This window comes from Bubalus bubalis, chromosome 7, assembly GCF_019923935.1.
Source record: "Bubalus bubalis isolate 160015118507 breed Murrah chromosome 7, NDDB_SH_1, whole genome shotgun sequence".
Classification (NCBI taxonomy): Eukaryota; Metazoa; Chordata; class Mammalia; order Artiodactyla; family Bovidae; genus Bubalus; species Bubalus bubalis.
Window position 1 is genome coordinate 46,392,336 of NC_059163.1, and position 24,495 is coordinate 46,416,830.

Below are 24,495 nucleotides of genomic sequence, written 5' to 3' on the forward strand. Positions count from 1 at the left end.
CTGCATTGCAGGTGAATTCTTTATCGACTGAGCTATCAGGGAAGCCCAAAGTATATGGTTAAGTGATATTAAGTATATTTTCACTGCTGTGCCATCATCACCATTATCCATCTCAAGAACTCTTTGCATCTTGCAAAGAGTTGGAACTTATCCTTAAAAAGTAACTCTTTATTCTCTGCTCCCACTAGCCCCTGGCAACCACCATTTTACTTTCTAACTCTGAATTTGACTACTCTCAAAGTACATCATATAAATGAATTAGGCAGTTTTGTCCTTTTGTGACTGGCTTATTTTACTTGGCATAACATCCTCAAGATTAATCTGTATTGTAGTATGTGTCAGCATTCCCTTCCTTTTTAAAACTTTAAGTCTGAATAATATTCCATTGTATTTTTTATAGTACATTTTTGTGTAGTGCTAGTCACTCAGTCGTTCTGACTCTTTGCAATCCCATGGACTGAAATTTGCTAGGCTCCTCTGTCCATGGGATTCTACAGGTAAGAATACTGGAGTGGGTTGCCATTCCCTTCTCCAGAGGATCTTCCCAACCCATGGATTGAACCTGGGTCTCCTGCGTTGCAGGCAGATTCTTTACCCTTTGACCTACAGGGCAGACCCATTAATTTGTTGATGGACATATTTGTTGCTTCTACCTTGTGGCTATGGTGAATAATGCTGCTGAGAACATGGATATGCAAATAATCTATTCTGGTCCCTCTTTTTAGTTCTTTTCAGTGTATAGTCAGAAGTAGAATTGCTGGATCATATAACAGTTCACAGAAGAACTGTACAAAAAAGATCTTCATTACCCAGATAATCATGATGTTGTGATCACTGACCTAGAGCCAGACATCCTGGAATGTGAAGTCAAGTGGGCCTTAGAAAGCATCACTATGAACAATGCTAGTGGAGGTGATAGAATTCCAGTTGAGCTATTCCAAATCCTGAAAGATGATGCTGTGAAAGTGCTGCACTCAATATGCCAGCAAATTTGGAAAACTCAGCAGTGGCCACAGGACTGGAAAAGGTCAGTTTTCATTCCAATCCCAAAGAAAGGCAATGCCAAAGAATGCTCAAACTACCGCACAATTGCACTCATCTCACATGCTAGTAAAGTAATGCTCAAAATTCTCCAAGCCAGGCTTCAGCAATATGTGAACCATGAACTTCCTGATGTTCAAGCTGGTTTTAGAAAAGGCAGAGGAACCAGAAATCAAATTGCCAATATCTGCTGGATCATGGGAAAAGCAAGAGAGTTCCAGAAAAACATCTAGTTCTGCTTTATTGACTATGCCAAAGCCTTTGACTGTGTGGATCACAATAAACTGTGGAAAATTCTGAAAGAGATGGGAATACCAGAGCTCCTGATCTGCCTCTTGAGAAATTTGTATGCAGGTCAGGAAGCAACAGTTAGAACTGGACATGGAACAACAGACTGGTTCCAAATAGGAAAAAGGAGTATGTCAAGGCTGTATATTGTCACCCTGTTTATTTAACTTATATGCAGAGTACATCATGAGAAACGCTGGACTGGAGGAAGCACAAGCTGGAATCAAGATTGCGGGGAGAAATATCAATAACCTCACATATGCAGATGACACCACCCTTATGGTAGAAAGTGAAGAGGAACTCAAAAGCCTCTTGATGAAAGTGAAAGTGGAGAGTGAAAAAGTTGGCTTAAAGCTCAACATTCAGAAAACGAAGATCATGGCATCCAGTCCCATCACTTGATGGGAAATAGATGGGGAAACAGTGGAAACAGTGTCAGATTTTATTTTTCTGGGCTCCAAAATCACTGCAGATGGTGACTGCAGCCATGAAATTAAAAGACACTTACTCCTTGGAAGGAAAGTTATGTCCAACCTAGATAGCATATAGAAAAGCAGGGACATTACTTTGCCAACAAAGGTCCATCTAGTCAAGGCTATGGTTTTTCCTGTGGTCATGTATGGATGTGAGAGTTGGACTGTGAAGAAGGCTGAGTGCCGAAGAATTGATGCTTTTGAACTGTGGTGTTGGAGAAGACTCTTGAGAGTCCCTTGGACTGCAAGGAGATCCAACCAGTCCATTCTGAAGGAGATCAGCCTTGGAATTTCTGTGGAAGGAATGATGCTAAAGCTGAAAGTCCAGTACTTTGGCCACCTCATGCGAAGAGTGGACTCATTGGAAAAGACTCTGATGCTGGGAGGGATTGGGGGCAAGATGAGAAGGGGATGACAGAGGATGAGATGGCTAGATGGCGTCACTGACTCAATGGACGTGAGTCTCAGTGAACTCCGGGAGTTGGTGATGGACAGGGAGGCCTGGCGTGCTGTGATTCATGGGGTCGCAGAGAGTCGGACAGACTGAGCAACTGATCTGATCTGATCTGATAACAGTTCTACTTAATTTGTGAGCAACAGCATACTGTTTCCCCAGGGGCTGCACCATCTAGCACTCCCACCAACAATGCAGAGACGCTCTAATTTTTCTACATCCTTAGCAACACCTGTTCGTTCCCTTTTTTTTTTTCTTAAATAGTAATTACTATTTAAGAAAAAAATGTATCTTAATGTATGTGAGGTGTCTTCCCACCACTGACTTTTGATATCTCCTATGTCATTTTCACGGAGAGGGCAATGGCACCACATACTCCAGTACTCTTGCCTGGAGTATCCCATGGATGGAGGAGCCTGGAGGGCTGCAGTCCATGGGGTCGCTGAGGGTTGGACACGACTGAGCGACTTCACTTTTACTTTTTACTTTCATGCTTTGGAGAAGGAAATGGCAACCCACTCCAGTGTTCTTGCCTGGAAAATCCCAGGGACGGGGGAGCCTGGTGGGCTGCCGTCTATGGGGTTGCACAGAGTCGGACACGACTGAAGTGACTTAGCAGCAATGTCATTTTCAGGATTAAAAAAAGATGCTTCAGTCTGTTTCTGAAGTTTCCACTATGTTCCAATGGTCTGTTCTGTCTATCCCTGAATCAGTACAGTACTATGTTAATTACTGTACCTTCCTAACAATTTAGCTGTCTCTAGTAGGGCAAGTCTTTTTCAAAATGTAATATGAATGTTGGAATTAGTCTGAAAAATCCTGTTGGTTATTTATTAGAATCACATTTAAAGATTAATTGTTGAAGACTTGATATCCTAATAATAGTGAGTATTCCTGTCCATGAATAAGATGTAACTTGTCATTAATTTTGATCTTCTTTTTTTTGGTAACTTTCTTCATAAATATAATGTATTTACAGTTGGCCCTTGAACAGCACAAGAGTTATGAGTATTGACCCCCACGCAGTGAAAAATCCACACTTAATTTTAGAGTTGGCACTCTGTACTTGCAGTTCTGCATCTGTGGATTCAAACAACTATGGATTGTGTAGACCTATAATATGCATTTATTGAAAAAATCCACATACATGCAAACCTCTGCAGTTCAAACCTGTTTGAACTGTTCAAGGGCCAATTGTATTATATTTTGTAATTTTCCTCTTAAGTTTATTTTGTAATTTTCCTCACAAATGTTCTGTTCATTTACACAGTGCTTAGGAATAAATTTAACAAAATAAGCAGTTTGCAGGATTGGGAGGTTTTTGTTATCAGTTCAGTTTTTTTTCAGTTTCACTCTTAAATATGTTTACATAATTCACACTTTTTGTTGCGGTTTTCCCACTAAAATTTTCAAATGTATTGGCATACTTTTTTCTTATAGTAGTCTCATGGCTTTAAAACCTTTATCTTGGTTTTGCCCCATATAATTCTTTACATTGTTTAGTTTGTTTCTCTGTTCTTGTGATCTTTTTTGCTTAAGGTGTGTCTATTATCTCTTCAAAGAACCAACTTGAGATTTTGTTAGTCACCTCTATTGCTTTTGCTTTTCAACCTTTGCTAAAGTCTCTTCTTCATTATAGCCCTCTTTCTGCTTTCCTTTGATTTACATTAATTTTTTTTCTAGCTCCTTGATTTGTACTTCCAAAGCACTATTTTCAGTCATTTAAAAATAAATGTTAGCCATAATTTCTCCCTTTAAGTATAACTCTGCTATATCCAATGTGTGTTTTGACATAGTACTTTCACTGTAATTTAGTTCTAAATATATCATCGTTTCCACATTAGTTTTATTGGAGTCAACTTCTGTTTCATATAGATGTTCCAGGATTTTATCTGATTTATTGATGGGTTATTTTTTGCAGAACTTGAATGGAAGCTAGCAGAAGTTGGAGCAATACAGACTGATTTGGAAGAAAACCCCAAAAAAGCCATTGTAGATGTGATGGTGTCTTCAATTAGAAACACTTGTATTTATGATGGCACTGATGGCTCAGGCAGTGACAGTGAGGACACCAAGTAGGAATATTTAATAAACAGCTTTCAAATGTTCATATATGGAGTGTTTTTTTTTTTTTTCTTTTTTTTTTTTTTTTAAATTTTATTTTATTTTTATTTATTTATTTATTTATTTTTTAATTTTATTTTATTTTTAAACTTTACATAACTGTATTAGATTTGCCAAATATCAAAATGAATCCGCCACAGGTTTACATGTGTTCCCCATCCTGAACCCTCCTCCCTCCTCCCTCCCCATTCCATCCCTCTGGGTCGTCCCAGTGCACCAGCCCCAAGCATCCAGTATCGTGCATCGAACCTGGACTGGCAACTCATTTCATACATGATATTTTACATGTTTCAATGCCATTCTCCCAAATCTTCCCACCCTCTCCCTCTCCCACAGAGTCCATAAGACTGTTCTATACATCAGTGTCTCTTTTGCTGTCTCGTACACAGGGTTATTGTTACCATCTTTCTAAATTCCATATATATGCGTTAGTATACTGTATTGGTGTTTTTCTTTCTGGCTTACTTCACTCTGTATAATAGGCTCCAGTTTCATCCACCTCATTAGAACTGATTCAAATGTATTCTTTTTAATGGCTGAATAATACTCCATTGTGTATGGAGTGTTTTTGTCATTGCCTTTATAATCAGAGATCAGAATATTTATGAATAGATTTATTTTCATTTTCATATTAGAATTATAGCTTATATGTAATTACAAAAACTTCCAGATATTTCAGAATATTTATTGCTTCCAACAAAACTGGAATTTGTCCTGAACCCTTAATATTTTTCGTACTTTATCCTTTTTCTGCTCCTTTTTGGACAATAACAAATATATTACAAGTCCTCGGTGTTGCCTAATCACTTCCAAAAAGGCATGTGAATAAAAATGATGAAAAAGAACCATGGACTTTAATTTACTTTAATAAATATTAAAGTCTATTATTTAGAGGCTTTGAGTGAAAATACTTAAATTTATGACCATATGCTTTTTCTTTGAAGTCTCTTACCTATTAAAAAAATTAAGCACTCAATGGAAAAATGCAATTTAAAGATTCTAAAAAGTACTAGGAAACATCTCATTGTTATAATTTTTAATAGTTCTATTATTTTTAGAAAGTATTAGCTTACTAAGTAGACAGGTGATTGAATCATTAGACCTGTATAACATGTAAGTTTCTAAATCATGAGAAGTGAGAAAAGTATATTGTGAGGCTTACATATCTTTTGATAGTAATCTCGGAAGAATTCATCATGAGAAAATAACACTACAGAACCTGCAGCATGTTTTATCTTGGATTAATAATTGACACCACTTTTAGAGAAAATGGTGTTAAATCCAGCATGTAATAGTTTAACAACACATTCTAGTCTTCTAGTTTGTTTGTACTGGTGACCCATCATTGTGATTTTGGGTATTCACTGATGTGTTTCAGAGAATCCAGACTAAATTTAAGTGATTAGATTACAAAAATAAATTGGTGAAAACCAAGGCAATTTAGGACTTCCCAGGTGGTGCTAGTGGTAAAGAGTGCAGGAGACATGAGAAACAATCCCTGGGTTAGGAAAATCCTCTGGAGAAGGGAATGGCAACCCACTCCAGTATTCTTGCCTGGAGAATTCCATGGACAGAGGAGCCTGGTGGGTACAGTCCATAGGGTTGCACAGAGTCGGACGTGACTGAAGCGACTTAGCATGCACAAGGCAATTTAACATGAAGTCAGAAAAGGGTATTTGCTCTTCTTAGAGGTAGGTAGGGATCATGGAGGCAGCAGAGAATGATGAAGTGGAGGGAAAGTTAAATACAGATTGAGTTGTTGTTGTTCAGTCACCCAGTTGTTTACGACCTCATGGACTGCAGCACACCAGACCTCCTTGTCCCTCACCATCTCCTAAAGTTTGCCCAAGTTCATGTCCATTGCATCAGTGATGCCATCTGGTCATCTCATCCTCTGGCGCCCTCTTCTCCTCCTGCCCTCAGTCTTTCTGGGCATCAGGGACTTTTCCAGTAGATCAGCTCTTTGCATCAGGTGACCAAAATACTGGAGCTTCAGCTTCAGCATCAGTCCTCCTTCCAATGAGTATTCAGGGTTGATTTCCCTTAAGATTAACTGGTTTGATCTCCTTGCTGTCCAAGGGACTTTCAGGAGTCTTCTCTAGCACCACAGTTCGAAGGCATCGATTCATTAGTGTTCTGCCTTCTTCACGGTCCAGCTCTCACAGCTGAACATGATTGCTGGGAAGACCATAGCCTTGACTATACGAATCTTGTCAGCTTACTCTGCTTTTCAGCACACACTGAGTTAGGTGGTAATAATTTATTTTATCAGATAAGGTAAAATCAAATGATCTAACTTTGTAAAGAATTAGGAAGACCCCTTCTGAGATAGCAAAGAAAGGCTTTTGAAAATATACACATTTGGATGAAGGGAGGAAACGTTGAGAAGCAAAGTTGGGAGTTGCACACAATGGTCTTTATTATAGCGTTAGCACACATATCAGAGAAATAATTACCTATAAGGTCCAGCTTCTAAGAGTCTTTAACAAAATGGATGGAAAGATTCCTATTGACAATAAAACAGTTGTGGAAATTAAAGGAAAAACCATATTAATCATAAAGTTAAAATGTAACTTTAATGCCATCTAATGCATATAAGTATAGACATTATTTCCCTGACTTCCCTGGTGGCTCAGGTGGTAAAGAATCTGCCTGCAATGTGGGAGACCCATGTTCAATTCCTGGGTCTGGAAGATCCCCTGGAGAAGGGAATGGCAATCCATTCCAGTATTCTGGCCTGAAGAGTCCCACAGACAGAGGAGCCTGGTGGGCTACAGTCTATGGGGTCACAAAGAGTCAGACCCAGCTGAGCAACTAGCATTCATTATTTCCCTTCCAATTGAAACCGAATGCAAAAGGTTCCCCCAAATGCAATTTTTTTTTAGTAAATCCATCATATTTACCTATTTTCTTTTTTGAGTTAAAATTAGCAGAGGAAGTAGTAATAGTATTTAAGATGTTTGAATAAAAAGATTCATACTTCTTTTTTTAACTCAAATCCACCAGGTGGCAGTAGTTTTTATACATAAGCACAGTTCATGAAAACTTAAACATTTGTAAAATTCATAAAATTATAGCATAATAGAGGTGGCTGGTTTTGATTCCAGCCTCAGCCTTTTTCAAATAATGCACACAAACACATGCTTCTAGCAAGCACTCATGCTTGCCAGTGTAGATCAGTACTACTTCATATCCTACTTGATTTATACATTCTCATTTAAGTGGGGTATAAGTATTTGTTAGAATGTGGGGAAATTATTTAATAATGTGTTTCACATTTTATTGAATGAATTTTTGTGATTTTTTTGGAAATTTTAAATATTCAAATGTTTTTGATCTACAAAAATGTGTATTTCATATAACCTTCCTAATATTTTTCTCTATTCCTTTCTGCCAACCATTGAAACTCCCTCTCCTGCTTTATAGTGCCTGTTTTGTCAAAGTGTGATCCTAGAATCAGCAGCATCCCCAGGGAGCTTGTTAGAAATGCAGTCTCTGGCCTCATCCCAGCCTAGCTGAACTGCAATTTTTGTTTTAATGAAATCCTTAGGTGATTAAGCAGCACTGGTAGCAAGTCCCCTAAAGACATCTTGAGCATATTCTTTAACTCTTCTTTCACACTTTTGGTTATTAAAAGTCGATCTAGTTTCAAGCTTCAATATCAGTTCCCAGGCAAATGTTCTATGGCTGAACTTGTGATTCAGGAACTCAAGAGGGAAGGTGGAGTTGTTTTAGCCAATTATTTCCTTCTCTTTTCAAGACCCATCTTCTGTGGTGTTGGGGACTGGAAGGGAGATTAGGGAAGAAAGGCATACATTTCTCTTAACTAGGTAAGTACTATCCATATTGCATCAAAGTGTTTGCTCTTTAATGGGCACATTGAGTTCTCCTAGAAACTCGGAGGCAGCCTCTCCACTGAACAATTCCTTGATATGAGATCAGTCTGCAGCTCTCTCTCTTGATCTCTCTCAGTTCCCACTCCTTGAAGTATATCCTGCCTCTTGTTGCTAGAATTTCTTTTCCCAGTAGGTGTCAAAATGGTTCAAACCTGGACAGTACTTTCTACCAGCATGGATGGACTCCGTAGAAACTTCCTTGCCATGCCAAACTGTAGGAGTACACTTTAGCCCACTTCCTCCAATTGTTTCTCCCCAAGTCTCTATCTTCCTGTTCACACAGGTAGATGCAGGGCGGATCAACAAATCTGAAAGGAAAGAGATACCAGTCTCTCCTTAGTCACTCCAGTTTCTCTAGCCGATTCTGTTGGAGCCTTGTTCACTTAACTCGGAGTGAACTGTGCTTAGTTGCTCAGTTGTGTCCAACTCTCTGTGACCCCATGGATGCCAGGCTCCTCCATGGAATTCTCCAGGCAAGAATACTGGAGTGGGTTGCCGTGCCCTCCTCCAGGGATCGAACCCAGGTCTCCCTCATCGCAAGTGAATTCTTTACTGAGCCACCAAGGAAGCCCAACTTGGAGTGGGGTGGGGGAACAAAAAGGAAAAGCCATAGTACTCTTTTAAGTTGTGGCTCCAATGATTCTCTCATCCTCCTCTTCCCTTGTATCTTACTTATATGGCCTGAAAGTAGGGGTTGGAAGTTTTGACCATGTTAAGTCCAGTTTTGTCCAGCTTTTGATCCTGACTGAAGGAATGTGCATGTGTGTCATTCGTGTCTGACTCTTTGCAACCCTATGGACTGTAGCCTGCCAGGCTCCTCTGTCCATGGGATTTCCCAGACAAGAATATTGGAGTGGGTTGCCATTTCCTTCTCCAGGAGATCTTCCCCACCCAGGGACTGAAATTATATCTCTTGCATCTCCTGCATTGCAGGCAGATTCTTTACCATCTGAGCCACCAGGGAAGCCGGGCTGAAGGAATATCTGCTTCAAATGCGGGCAGCTGTTTGGAGGGTGAATGCTGCATGTTCTTGTTCGCTATTGTGGACCTCACTCAGCATCTCATACTAGTGTTTCACTATTTTCAGTTTATCTCTCCTTTGTACTTTAAAACACGTTGCTAAGTTTACCTCCTGACAAGACTACAATCTGTTGACAATCACAACTTGGAATATAAGAGTGATCCCAAAAATCTTCTGGCATGTTTCGCCTTTCATTTCATTCATTTTTTTTTTCCATTTAACTCAAGCATTGAAATGAATGCTGCATGTACAGTGATGAAGAAAACACATGGTTCTTGACTCTTGGGATTTACCATGTGGTGACAATGGGGCGGGGTTGGGGGGGAAGATAGTTAATAGATAAGAAAAGAAATATTTAAAAAAAACCCACAGTAATAGAGAATAATTGTGGGTACTATGTTGGTGGATGGCAGGTGAGAGGTAGGAGGGAAACATCTTAAATAGGGTAGTTAGATCTTTGAGACATGAAGACTGAAGAGGAACCAGCCAGGAGAAAAAGGTAGGAGGGTGGTCCAGGTAAGTGCACGGCATGTATCAAAGCTTGAGAATACAGAGATTCGCAAGAAACTTGAGGAAGTTTCTGGGTGGAAGTGTTATGGGAAAAGAGAAAAATGGTAGGACATGAAGTTGGAGACATAGAGGGGGCTAGATCAAAGAGGTATTATGGCCACAACTAGGAATTTAGATATAATGGGAAATAATAAGGATTTTAAGTAGGAACATGCGGTTTCATTTATATTTTCAAAAGAGTATTCTTGCTGCTTTGTGGAGAACAGATTGAAGGGAGCATCCAAGGTATTTGAGATATTCAAGAGGAGACATTGGGGAGACAATTGGACATGCGTGTTTAGAACCCAAAGGTTAGGTGTAGGCTGTAGTTACAAATTTGTGAGTCATTTCAACCATTCCTAGAGTTCCAACAACAAAGCATAAAAATCTAAAGCCACCATCCTTTTCAGCTAACCTTTCTGTAGTAGTTTATAATTTACATTTGATCATCACAATTCTGAGATGCCTTTTTTCTGACTTTACAGATAAATACCCTGATGCTCAAATAAATTATTTAACTTGCTCAGTGTGTCTTAGTATTAGTCAGGATTGAAGCCTAGAACTTTGATTACAAAGTCTTCAATATCACATCATACTATTGCCTTCCTTCTAAAGGATCTAGAAAGGATAAAAGTGATTGACTAAAACATGAAGAATTCTTAAAAAAAAAAAAAAACCCTGACAATATATTCCCTATTATGCATATCAAGCTTCCCATGTTCCTATTTACCTGAAACTGTAGTAGTAAAAGTAGGAACGTCAAGGAAAGGGTGGATAAGAGTATTATGAAAAAACAGAAAGGACATAGGGTCCCAGAGAACTAGGGGAAGAAATTGAGCAAGAGATGCAAGAACTACACAAAAAGTAACATCATTAATAGCCACTGCTACTATGGGATTTTTTATGTACCAGGTACTATCACACACACACACACACACACACACACACTCCATCTACCTGTTCTATCTTCTCTCAATTATCCTGAGACATGATATTACCCTCATTTGACAGATGAGGAAACTGAAGAACAGACTCAAAGTCATGCAGATATTAAGTAGTGGGGCCGGGATAAATCCTGGCAGTAAGTTTCCAATTCTGTATTTTAGCCACTATGCTATCTATATTGCTTCCATCAAGACATCAACTGTGGAAGCCAGTTAGGAATGGAGTTGGAAATGTTCCTTTTAAATTATACCAAGGCAGACAAGAAGTGAGCAGAATATTTGAGTTAGATAAATTGTGTTCAAGGAGAGGATTTAGGCTAGGGGACAAACTATGAGGCAGGGTTTTTGTTTTAGGGAAAAGTGGAATCTGGAAGTTGGAAATGTGATTAAAAATATGTGGTACAGTTTTCTTCTTGGAGAGTATGGGGAGAAAGATAAGTTGTGAACTGAATCATGGGAAATGTTTGAGTAGTGGCAGAAGACTGAGCAGAAAAACGGGACTATCAACAGGTGTTGGTAAATGATTAAATACAGAAAATGAGAGAGGAAGGAGTCAAAGATGAACATGATGTGTTACTAGTGACTAAGAGGACCATGGAACCATTAAAAGGGGCAAAGGTATTTTTGAAGATATGATGCAGAATATAAAGAGAGATCACTTTCTCTAGAAAATCCAAACGTCCACATCCTAGGAAAAGCATTCAAAGCCTCTTGTCTAACTGAAACCTTCCTAATCAGTATTATTAATCTTGCCTCCTTTCTTGCTACCACTGTGAGAATTCATGATGGCAAGTGACAGACAACCTCTCACTGGTTTAAGCAATGAATACATGTTAAGAATTTATTGACTAACTTAACTGAAATTTCCAGAGTTATCTAGTCCACAACAGATTCCATGCATCCAATGTGTCTCCAGGCCAAATCTCCGTTTTTGAACCTGCTTTATTCCACGTTGCCTTCTTTCTCAGAATCTGTGAGTAGGAAGATGTGTTCAGGCTTCCATTTCTGCAGACTTAACTCCATTGGAAAAGAGATCACCCTTCTTAGTTAAATTCAAACTAAGGTAGAGGATTAACTCAAATGTATTTTCCTCTGGAGTCCTGCCCCAGCCAAATGGTCTGAGAGTGAAGAAAGGATAGTTCTCCAAAGGAAATGATCAGAATAGGGAATGAAGGCTAAACAGGAAAAAATGTCTACTAAAATCTTGTCTGCTATATGATGACTCTATCATGCTCTCCCATTCCGGACAGAACCCTCTGGTCTGATCTGAATAGTCCCTCAGTTTTGATGTTTTTTTTTCTCTTGAGTACACAGCAAGAATCTCAAGTGTTCACTGAGATGAATGTTACCTTTGAGGGAGGATTTTATAGTCACAACATTTTTTTGAAAGAAGAAAAAATGGCTTCTATTTCATATTCAAAGAACAATCATTAAAATATGAAAACTACTAGGAATTAGGACTGTAGACTTTTTCCCAATAATTTTTAGCTACTGAAAGGTGCTTTCCCTTGTGGATCAACTGTCTTAACCATCAAGGAAAGTAATTTCCCCCTAAGATAAGGGGGAAAATATTCACACGTTTTTCTACAAGGGAAGGAAGGTACAAGCTAGGATCCTGGTTTATCTCCCATCTTCCTTAAGGCTAGATAAAAATCTCCAAAGGAGCACGTCCGTTATCTTCTTTGGCCTCGGCCCTCCAGCCAAGGACTCATGTCCGGTCTCCCCAGGCCCACTCTCCAAAAAGAAGCGACTAAAGCAGTGCACTTCCAGGAGAAGAAAGAGGAGGAGTCTGGAGTGCCAGTCACCTTCACAAATGCCCTCTTCCCGTCCCAAGAGACAAAACGCAAGTGATGCCACCGGATGAGGGGGAAAAGTCTTTTCGCCCGCCCGATTTTTTTCCCCTGGCATTGGCAAAGTGATTTGCTTTTCGAGAAAGACAAGGTCCCTTTTGGCTTCGGGATCCCTTATACAAGAAACTCTCCTCTGTCCTCGCTTCCCGCATCCAGGGTAAAAGCCAAAGCCACCCTGATCTAAACTCCCGGGACCGGCCGCACCCTCCGCAGCTAACCAGGCCCCGCCTCCCTTGCTTTCCAGTAACCCGTGCGAGGAAAGGGGCGCCGGGGAGATTTCGGCTTTCCTGCACGCCCGGCGGCAGCCGCGGATCGCGCAGACGCGTAGCCTAGGGAGCAGGAGTCTCCTCCGGCGCCCGGGATCCCCATCGCAGCTCCGAGCTGCCTAACGGAGCACATCGCATGCGCACCGAGACGCACCGGGGAAAGGGATAGTGAGGGGAGGGACGAACGAAAAGCGCCGGCAGTCGGAGCCCGCAGGGGGTCACTGACTACGCATGCGCCGGGAGGGAGCGCAATCACAGACTCTTCTTGCGGCTACCGGCTTAAAAAAGGAAACCCCCAAGACCGAGAGCGCGAAGGAAATCTGGCCGCCGACGCGTGCGCGCTCCCGGTGAGTGGCGCCCCGCCGGGTGGGCCTGGGGCCTGACGTCCGCCGGCAGGCTGGCCTGAGCGGCGCATGCGTGGTCCCGGTGCCGGTGGAGGAGGGGAAGGGAAGGGAGGGGGAGGAGTTGAGGGCGGCTGTAGCGGTGAATTTTTGGAGGGGTGGGTTAGGGGCGCCACTCAGCCTCAGGGTGCTGCTAAAGCTGGGAGCCGCAGCGCCTTCAGGACGCTGCAAGGCTAGTGGTTCCGAGTCGCCGCAGCTGGACTCCAGGGTGGGGGAGGGAAGAAGCCGGAGCCGCCGCAAGCCACACGGTGAGGGCGCCGGGAAGTGGGGGGAGCAGGAGGGCGGTGTGTGTGGGGCCGGGGGGCGGCGGCCAGGGGAGGGGCGGGCTGGCGCTGAAGCCCAAGTTTTGCTTATCGCTCGAGTGTGTCTTTTCTCGGGAGTTGGGGTGGAGGCCCGCCCCGTCTGAAGGGCCTTTCGGGACAGCTGGGGTTACCTGCGGGGCAGGGGCGGGATTGGGGTGCGCGGCGGGGCCGGGTGGCCGGAGCGCGCCCTTGGGTTGAGGCCGATTCGAGCGGCAGAGCGGCTGGGAGAGCCGAAGAGCCGGTGCGGAGAGGGCTTTGGCTGGGGACCCGCTAGGCCTTGTGACCCACTTTATTCCTGTCACAACTCGGGCACGTTTGGAGCGGCGCCCAATGGGGCGCCGGGACGGCCAGCTCCTCCGGGGAACCCCCGCCTTCCCGGCACCCGGCCCGCGCGCCGCAGCCCGCAGTCCGAGCGGCGGCCGCCGCCGCCCGTGGGCTGGTTCCGTTAGTGGTCGCGGTTCCGGGGCTGGGTCCCCGGGGAACGCGCTACTCCTCGCGTCCGACTGGAGCCGCTGCGCGGGTTCGAACGCTCCCGGGGCGGCGCCGGTCTTCCTTCCTTGAGTCCACCCGCGCCCGCCCGCTCCGGGTCACCACGGCGGCTTATTCTTATGGAAACCTTTTCGCCTGCGAAGCTGGACTCTAGCTAGTCCTGGTGTGCTGGCCCCGGGAGAGTAATTTCCGACGCGTAGCGCCGCAGAGCTTACATTCTTGAGTGCGTTTTCGCTGGTGTACAAGTCCTGTTGCTAATAGCAGAATCCTGACAGGTAAAAAAACCTCGGCCTCTGACTTGGGGAATGAAAGATCAAATCAGGTGGCGGTTGCTTGCTATTAGAATGCCACGCTATACGACTTGAAGGCTTTCTAACCTTAGAAAAGCAACAACAGTGTTTTCTTTTACAGTGAAAGAAAAGCACTAGAAGGAACTTTTAGTCATTGTTGATTTGGCCGTTACGCTGATGCCCCAATCAAAAAAAGGTAATTTCACTTGAAGTCTGCATTCTAATTTGTATCTTCATTTTAAGTGATAAAATTGTGCGACTTTTTCCTCTACCTGGTTGGAAAATAAACGTTCTACAAAGGATGTAATTTAAATAATGAGTTGTTTTGTCTGCTTTTAGATCTGGGAGGAGAAACTTAACTCAGATGTTAAGTAGTTAACTATAGAATGTCATTAAAGTTTAGCCTGAAGAAGATTGATGAAAGTTGTGGTAGTCATAATCAGCTATGAAAGAGAATGAGGAAGCTTTGTGTGTAATGACATGGAAAGATCTCCAAAGTATGTTATAAAGTGAAAAAAACAAGATACAGGACAGCGTGAATAATGTGCTACTTTGTGTGCTAACGAGGCACCCATGGAATAGGAATATAAATTTGTGTTTGTTTTTTATAAGTATAAAGAAACTGGCGGGGCAGGATAGTGGAGAATTGATAATGGTTGGGTAGAGGGAGGGGTTGGAGAAAGAAATGGCAACCCACTCCAGTATTATTGCCTGGAGAATCCCGGGGACGGGAGAGCCTCGTGGGCTGCCGTCTATGGGGTCGCACAGAGTCGGACACGACTGAAGCGACTTAGCAGCAGCAGCAGCAGAGGGAGGAGTAACCTGATGAGGGGATGGTGGGAAATGACACGTACACTGTATGCCTTTATATTTTAAAGTATTTGTGACTATATTAATTCGTAAACTAGATTAAACAAAAATCCTTCTCTCCAAAATAATTTGCTCAAAATAATTTCTTTCTTTCCTAATTTGTAGTAATTTTGGCCGTTTTTAATATGGTTTCTCTTAGTGGTTTTTTTTTTTTTTTTTTTTTTTAAGGGGACACGACCTAAACTTGACAGAAAGTTTTAAGTATGGCTCTCTAGGCTCCAAAATGTTACAAATTTAACTTTTAAAAATGTTTAGTCATATTTTGCTAAAATATATGACATTATTTACATTTGACATTTTGGCTTATGCTGTGTTCAGAGCATAGTTTTTCCTGCTGCTTTTTTCCCCAGAAATCCTAGTTGTATACAATTTTACTTTTACTCTTTTTAACCCCAAAGTTGTGATGACAAATAGTTGGAGAATATGAACTCTCCATTAAAATGACAGTGGAATTGCTTGTCTAGATAGTTTGCTTTTCAGATGGGGAAATACTTTCTCAAGGCAGTCAGACGTGAACTGCATGTAAATTTATATGTGTGTGTGTTTAGAGAGAGATCCTGTATATAGATACAGTACTTACAGAGAATTAAAAATGAGAGTCAATGTTCTGTTGGTACAAACGCTGAAAATTTTTTATGACTTAATGGATTGCTGAAAACAGTATGTAATTTCAGGGGGGAGGGTACTCAAAATTCTTCTGGTGGCTAATATCGTATAATCAGAGTAGTGAATGTTGAGTAGTGGGAGACAGTTGCTATGGGCATTTTTGTTGTATAGCATTCCTTTTTATTTTGGAGGATAGGATAATTTTATTTCTCTTTGATCTGTAGGTCTCTGGTAGTCAATTTTCTGCAAATGGCATTTAATTTTCATTTGAATTCCGTATAGGTCTGTTCATTCTTTTGGAAAACATTAAAGTAAGTCAATGTTCAGGAAAAATTTGAACAATACAATGTATTTATAATAGGTGAAAGCGCTTTTTATATACTTCATTTCCATCTCATCTCTCCCCAGAGATAACTACTGTTACATTGTTATATAACCTTTGAGTTCTTTTTCTGTGTATTTACATAGACTTTTAATCTCAGAAATTAAGTTGTCTTGATTGTCTGCTTTGTTAGTTTGTCTCTACTGTGAGCTCTGGTACTACTCACAGGACAGGGAAATGACCTGGATTGGACATGTCAGAAAGTTAAGCGACTGAGCCTCTCCTGGTCCTCTGACTTGAACCTAAGCATGCTTTGTCTTTAAATAAGAGACATTGATTTACTTGGAAGGAATCCAGCTGGGGAAACAGGAGAAGAAGCTTTTTGGTCTGGTTTTTGGTTTAATGACAGCAGACAAGTTGTATACATACTTCTCAGAACATTACCTTTCTAATAGTTCCAGAGGTGTTTTTTGGTTGTTGTTTTGTTTCATTTTGTTTTTAAACTGAGCTGAGAATAATTACTACGACTTCATTCTTTTTAGGTGATAGAGTTGGCTATTAGTCAAGACTCTTTACTAACCTGTGAGATACATAGAGGATACAGTACAGTTGACCCTTCCCTGAAGAGTTGGACATGACTGAGTACACTGCTGCTGCTACTGCTAAGTCCCTTCAGTTGTGTCCAACTCTGTGCGACCCCATAGATGGCAGCCCACCAGGCTCCCCCGTCCCTGGGATTCTCCAGGCAAGAACACCGGAGTGGGTTGTCATTTCCTTCTCCAATGCATGAAAGTAAAAGGTGAAAGTGAAGTCCCTTAGTCATGTCTGACTCTTAGCGACCCCATGGACTGCAGCCCACCAGGCTCCTCCATCCATGGGATTTTCCAGGCAAGAGTACTGGAGTGGGGTGCCATTGCCTTCTCCGGTCTGAGTACACACACACCCTTAAAAGAGCATGTGTGTAATGATTGTAACCCAAGTTAGGAAATGATAGATTCCAGAAGAAGAACATACCTAAGGTTTGTAAGACTGTTTCCAGCTTTTTATATTTATGGGCATGGAGTTTGAATGGAGAGTAGAGATATTTCATGACATTTAAAATAGTTAGGAAAGGATAGAGCAAATTTAGCTTGTCTTAGCTCTTAAGGGGTAAGACAGTAAGGAGTTAAGTTGTGTCCTCATAGCAGGCACTAACTGATGGCTTATTCTTGTTTTTTTACTCTCTCCCACTAGAAAGAACCATTTGATGTTTTACTTGATAATTATAATATAGCCTCTCTTAGATTTCAGGATTTGGAGAATAGGAGATTTAAGTCTGCTGGTTAACTGTTGTCTGCCATCTAATGTTTCAGGCAATGTTAGTATTAAAAGTAAATTGTTTTTTCCTATCATTTTTTTCCTCAAAGCACATATTTAATGTACTCGCTCCCCCATATTTTTACTTCTTGTGCTGTGTCAAATAAAATACTTATTTTCTGAAATATTTTAAACTGTGAAGGCAAACAGCATTATGGTGAAAAATCTGTCAAAGTTCCTCATTACAGCAAAATTACCTTCTATTGTTTGTATTTCTTTCCAGTTCGTTGCAGATGCATAAAGTTAAAAAAAAAAAAAAAAAAAGAAAGAAACTTTCATAGTTTCTTTCAGGCATTGTCCCAGTATTGTACTTTATATTTTATCCTTTTCTGAGTCTTAAATTCTAGGTGGCATTGAATGAATTATAGAAAACTTTTTAGTGTCAGAACAATTTAATCTTACTAATTGACTGTAATTGTTAAAATGGCATTTATATTTATAGATTACAACCATCAGTTAGTCATTTTTATAGCTCTGTTGGGTGTAACTTCTGTGAATTAGGTGGGTAAGAGATTCCTGTTTTTCTCTATGCTTTTGATTATATGAATATTAGATTACCTAAGCTCATCCTTGTAAGTAGAATCTCATCTTTGAGTTATTACTTGTTTTAAGTGTGTATTTCACAAAGATGTAATTCTACTTACTATTTTAAGTGTTAGAAGTTTACAGAAAAATCACTTTAAAAAAATAAATTTTTATGTATTATTTTTAACCTTTATAAGATACTGTTTAGAATGTGATTTACATTTTATTTTTCAGAAATATTTCTGAAAAACAGGGTAGGTATCTGTGAAGCAGTTTGAACACATTCCATTAAAATTTAAGCTATAATATTTTTTACAGAGAGTTTGTTTGATTGCTTCAAAACTTCCTTAAAAGGAAAATCTTAATACTAAGAAAGAATACTTTCACCCAAAGAATTCACATTACCTTTCTGTAGGATTTCTGTGACATTTTATACAACTCTTAGGTATCTGTATCCTCTAGATTAAGTCAGGGAGAAAAACTGATTAACCTATTTTCAATAGAAAATAGATATGATATTAAAGCTCAGTACAGTAGTTTTAATGTGTCTTCTGTTGTCATTTTTTGGAAGTTACATGTTTTCTCAGGTTTCTGTGACTATTTTGATAGCAACTGTTTTTTACTTTTTTCTTTTTTGTCACAAAAATAGAAAGTTTTTAGGTATTTATTTCTTCTGTTCATTTATTTTCAGTGACATGATCAGATCATTAAAATATCTGGTTTTATGTTGAATAAAAATTATTATTATTTATTGCTTGAAATTTAATAACAGCAAACTATTTTAACAAGATCTTAATTACTTCTGTCTGTAGCTTGGTGTAGTGATTAAGAGTGCAGGGCTCTACAGCTAGCCTGCTTGGCATTCACATCCTGGCCTTATTACTAGTGATTGGACAAATGTTACCTCAATTTCTCATCTATGAAATGACAATAATGCTAGTTCGTAATATTATGTGAGGATTAAACAGTACATGCAAATTGCTTAGAACAATGAGTATCATATAGTTAATAGTTCAATAAAAAATGTTAGCTGTTATTATTTCTGTTGTTTTGTTACTTTCATAGTGTGTACCAAACATGGCTTTTGTTTTTTGGGAGGAGAATCCTAATTTCCGTAAGTTGCTTAGAATTTTGTTTCTAGGTAGAGAATTTGAGAGTGTGTGTGTTAAGTCACTTCAGTTGTATCCGTTTCCTTGCGACCCCATGGACTGTAGCCTGCCAGACTCCTCTGTTCATGGGATTCTCCAGGCAAGAATACGGGAGTGGGTTGCCATTTCCTTCTCCAGAATTTGAGAGTACTTGACCTTTTTATGTAACTTAGAACAATGAAATGTTATTAGAAAATGTTGCCAAGATACTTGGTATTGCATATTTCTCTGAAATCCCTTTGCCAAGTAGAGTTTTGAAAGACTGGTGATTTGGTTTTCCTGTGTTGAAACCTAAATTTTAGTTGAAATAATATTAGAGGTTACTTTGGAAAAAACCCACAAATTAAAATGCAAAATGTTAGAACTCCAATTTTATTTTATAACTTATATAGTTCTATAGAAATTTCACAGATTTTTATTAGAAGCAGGAAGAGAAATGAGAGTAACATTAATTAATGGAAAAAGCTGTTTTCTTACTTGATAATTTTTGTCTCCATCAGAAGTGGTTGATGATATACTGTATTTTTCATTATAAAGGTGCCTGTTTCATGTAGAGTTTGTGTGAGACAAATTTATGTTGTTTAGCCTCTTTTTAGACTTGATCACATTATTATATATTTTTTTGAGTCTTTTACTTGTCAGAGATGATCATTAAGATTTTTGGTTTGATTTTTTTTTGCTTTGAAAATAGTTTTGTGGTTAACGAATCTTGTTTCTTGGAAAAGAGTTAAAGTATTAAAAACTACAAAGAAAATCTGTGATTAAAAAAAATTACCCAAAATCCCAGGGATGAAGCTCTCCGTTAATATTTTTTTTTCAGCATTTTCTAAGGTAGTTGGGGTGTGTTTGTGTGTATACATGTATGTGTTAAAATTTTATAGCAAGTGGAATAAAATGCAGTTTTATAAACTACTTTTTTCCTCTCATCATGTTTTCTGAATATCTTTAGTTGTCAAGTCATATTTTCATTATTTTTTATCTTTGTTGTTGTGTAGTCACTAAATTGTGTTTTCTCTTGCACCCCCATGGACTGTAGCTGCCAGGCTCCTCTGTCCATGGGATATCCCAGGCAAGAGTACTAGAATGGATTGCCATTTCTTTCTCCAAGAGATCTTCCTGATCCAGGGATCAAACCCAAAGTCTCCTGTGTTGCAGGCAGATTCTTTTATCACTGAGCCACCAGGGAAGGCCTTTTTTTTTTTTATTTAGTTTTAGTTTTTTACTTTGTTTTCAGTTGACCTTTGAGCAACGTGGCAGTTAGGGGTGCTAACTCTCTGCTTAATTGGAAAAGTAAAAAATCCACGTATAACTTATAGTTGGCCCCTTTTGTGGTTCCTCAGTATCCAGTGTTCCCCATTTGATTCAAGCAATCACAGCTCATGTGTTACTCAAGTATTTACTGCTGGGAAAAAATCTGGGCACAGGTGACCTAGGGAGTTTAAACCTGTGTTAATCAGGGGTCTATTGTAGTTACATTTTTGCTAATAATAGCTGAGTTTGACTTCTCTTTGAATCTTCTGTTTTGCTTTCCTTTTTATCACTCCTGTTTTGCTCTTTTTTGTGTGTTAATCTAATTTTTCCCCATTTTTCCTATTAATTAGTTAGTTATACTTTCATTATACCATTAAGGGTTATTCTTGAGGTTGCATACAATAAGCATACTTGACTTACAATGCAAATTATTTATAATACAGATAGTTCAAATTATTACTTTTACCATTCTCCAATAATGGCTGTTTCTTACGTATTAACTCATATGCCAGCCTTTTTGCATTATTACCATTCTGCATTTATTTATACTTTTAAACGCCAGAGAACAGTATGCTTTTGGACAATTTTTGTTCATATTTACCCTTTCCAGGGTTCTCCTTTCTTACATTTTCTGTGTTTCTGTCCGGGTTCTTTTTCCTTCTGTCTGAATAGCTTCCTTTAGTAGTATGTTTTAATACTGGTCTACCTGCTGACAGTGAATTTTTCCTTTTTTGTTCATCTGAAAACATCTTAATTTCACCTTTTTAAAATAATATTTTCACAGGGTATAGAACTCTACATTGATAGTTATTTTATTGTCTTCTTTCTGTTTAAGTCTTATTGAAGGTAATGTATCAGTGTATGTCTTGCTAATAATAATGTCTTCTATTTTTCTCAAAGGACTTCTCAGAATACTTTTTCTTCTCTTATTTTTTTAGCAATTTGACTGTGACATGTTGAGGTGTGGTTTTCTTTATATTTTGCTTAATGTTCCTAGAGCTTTTTTGAATACGTAGCTTGGTGCCTTTTAGTTTTGGAAAGTTCTCTGTCATTACATCTTCAATTATTGCTTCTGCCTGTCTCATCCTTTATGGATTCTAATTTAAACATTTATTACACTCTATCTTCATGTTTCAAATGTCTCTTAAAAATTTTTTTTCTCTCCGTACTTCAATTGGATATCTTATAATGAACTATCTTACAGTACACCAAAAACTACCTTATTTTTCTCCAAGTGAAAATGTGTTAATTTTACATTATAACTTTGAGTTTTAAAACATTCATTGATCCTGTTTTATAGATTTTTAATAAACTCCAGTTCTCTTGAACATACTTATTATAATTGTGTACATACTTGTCTATTAAATAATTTCAGTATCTGCATCGTTCATTCATCTACATACATTGTTTTCCTGTTGATTGTTTTTCATGTAGTTGTGGGATTCTTTCTCTCTGTACGTTGACAGGTGTTTCAAAGAACTTGCCCATTTCGTCTAAGTTGTTGAATTAGTAAAGTTGTTTATATCTTAAGTATGTGAAGTTGCGCAGTCGTGTCCGACTCTTTGTGACCCCATGGACTATAGCCTGCCATGCTCCTCCGTCCATGGGATTTTCCAGGCAAGAGTACTGGAGTGGATTGTCCTTTAAATAGCTGTAGAATATATTGTGAGTGTAATATCAGTATAATCTACAGAGATTTGGTATCATTTCTGATGTTGATAATTTGTGTCTTCTGTCTTTTTTCCCTGATCAGTCTGGCTTGAGATTTATTAACTTTTATTAAGATTCTTGAAGAACCAGTGTTTGGTTTAACTGATTTCCTCTAGTTCTCCTGTTTTTTGTTTCCTTATTTCTTCTCTGATCTTAATTCCTTTCTTTAACTTACTTTGAGCTTAGTTTGTTTTCTTTTTCTAGTTTCTTAAGATAGAAGCTGAGGTCATTAATTTGTGATCTTTTCCCCCTAATATATGTGTGGTATAAATTTCCCTTAAATATTGCTTACCAGTTTAAATATATATATATATATATATATATTTTATTTTCATTCAGTTCAGATTATTTTTTAATTTACTTTTTGATGTCTTCTTTGGCCTATAGATTATTTATATTATTTAGTCTCCAAAAATTTGAGGGTTTTCCAGAGATCTGTTATTTTTAAGTTTATTGTGATGAAAGAATATACGTTTATAACTTGGATCTTTTTAAATTTGTTGAGATTTGTTTTATGGCCCAGGATATGATCTTAGTAAATGCTCCATGTGTGCTTGAAAATAATTTGTATTCTGTTGTTGGGTGGAGTGTTCTATAAATATCAATTAGGTCAAGTTGGTTGATTATTTTTGTTTATGTCCTGTAATTTTTGATTGAATGCCAGACATTGTGAATTAAAAAACAAAATAAAGCAAGCATTACCAAGTATGTTCTGCCAGAGGGTGTTTACCTTTTCTTTCAGGCAGATAGAATAGGGAGCCAGTCACTTTAATTTATGTGAAGGCTGGGTTGCTATTTGAGTAGTTTGGTGATACTCTTCTTTATGTTATTTATAGGGTGTGGTTTTCTAAGACTTTCATTTCAAAGCCTGGTAGTCTTTATCCCCTTGGTAATGCCAAACATGGGAAATTTCACTTTGCTTCTCAAGTTTTTCAGTTATTATTTAGCTTTTTAACTCTGCATTTTTTAAAATTAAACAAATATCCTTGAGTTTGAGGTCTCTGCAGTTTCCCATTTTTGTTACTTCAGCCTTGTGTGAACACCAAAAGCTTTCCTGACTTCTTGGTTCCTTAGCAGCAGCATTTCATACAGGCCAAATCTCAAGTTTTTCAGCCTTCACCCCATCCTATAATCTGGAAATACCCCCTGGGAAAAGACAACTGCAGATCATCTAAACACCTTGAAAAAATTTCCCCTTCTTTGGAGTTGTAGACCTTATTGTCTCCCATGCTTTAAGGACATCTCTGTACTGCCTTTAAAAATATAATTTTTATAATTTATTTAGCTTTTCTGGTTGTTCTCAAGAAGGATATTGGCCTGTTGCAAACTGTTGCATCCTACTCGGATATAGACAACTCCTTGTTGTTGCTGTTTTGATATTTTGGCTGTGGCTTATGGGGCCTCAGTTCCACGACCAGGGGTCACGCCGAGGCCATGGCAGCAGTAGTGCCAAATCCCAACACTAAGCCACCCGGAAACTCCTTCCCTATTGGTTTTTAAAGCTTCACAGAAGAACGCAATTTTCATGAGCAATTTTGTATTAAACATTCTTCTTGTAGGCTTTAGGTAGTGGGGTTTTAGTTTCAGACCTAGTAAAAAAGCCAAATTTAAGGAAAAAAAAGCAGATTTATTGGGATATAATTTTTATATGTTAAAATGCACTCAGTGTAAGTATACATGTTGAATTTTCATAGATGTATACGTTTTTGTGACCACTACCACAATGAAGATACAGAAAGTTCCTATCAACCTGAAAAGTTCTCTCTCCCTTGTTGTTGTTCAGTCGCTAAGTTGTATCTGACTCTTTGTGACCCCATGAGCTGCAGCATGCCAGGCTTCCGTGTCCTTCACTATCTCCTGGAGTTTGCTCAAACTCATGTCCATTGAATCAGTGATGTCATCCAACCATCTCATCCTCTGCTGTCCCCTTCTCCTCCCACTTTCAATCTTTCCCAGCATCAGAGTCTTTTCCAGTGAGTCAGTTCTTAGCATCAGGTGGCCAAAGTATTGGACTTTCAGCTTTAGCATCAGTCCTTCCAATGAATATTCAGGATTGATTTCCTTTAGGATGGACTGGTTGGATCTCCTTGCAGTCCAAGGGACTCTCAAGAGTCTCCTCCAACACCACAGTTCAAAAGCATTAATTCTTCAGCACTCAGCTTTATTTATAGTCCAACTCTCACATCCATACGTGACCCCTGGAAAAACCACAGCTTTGACCAGATGGACCTTTGTTGGCAAAGTAATGTCTCTGCTTTTTCATATGCTGTCTAGGTTTGTCATAACTTTTCTTCCAAGGAGCAAGTGTCTTTTAATTTC

The 24,495-nt window shown here is 39.2% G+C and overlaps 2 protein-coding genes across 11 annotated transcripts in view; both read left to right on the plus strand.

Annotated features, from left to right (window-relative positions):
- PDCL2 (phosducin like 2) overlaps positions 1 to 4,362 on the plus strand; it is a 33,425-nt gene extending 29,063 nt beyond the window's left edge. The window contains exon 6 of the mRNA XM_006058329.3: positions 4,178 to 4,362. Within this exon, the coding sequence (XP_006058391.2) occupies positions 4,178 to 4,335 (158 nt within the window). The 3' untranslated portion in view covers positions 4,336 to 4,362. The remainder of the gene's footprint in view (positions 1 to 4,177) is intronic.
- Positions 4,363 to 12,997: 8,635 nt separating this feature from the next.
- Positions 12,998 to 24,495, plus strand: part of CLOCK (clock circadian regulator) — a 121,867-nt gene continuing 110,369 nt past the window's right edge. For 3 of the 10 annotated variants that reach the window (XM_044945871.2, XM_006058321.4, XM_006058326.4), the window contains exons 1-2: positions 13,370 to 13,555; positions 14,510 to 14,584. The gene's annotated coding sequence lies outside the window, so the exon portion shown is untranslated. Of the gene's footprint in view, positions 13,254 to 13,368; positions 13,556 to 13,730; positions 14,374 to 14,509; positions 14,585 to 24,495 lie in introns of those variants that run through there. The other 7 variants (XM_044945872.2, XM_006058323.4, XM_044945873.2 and 4 more) reach the window with 5 other exon arrangements.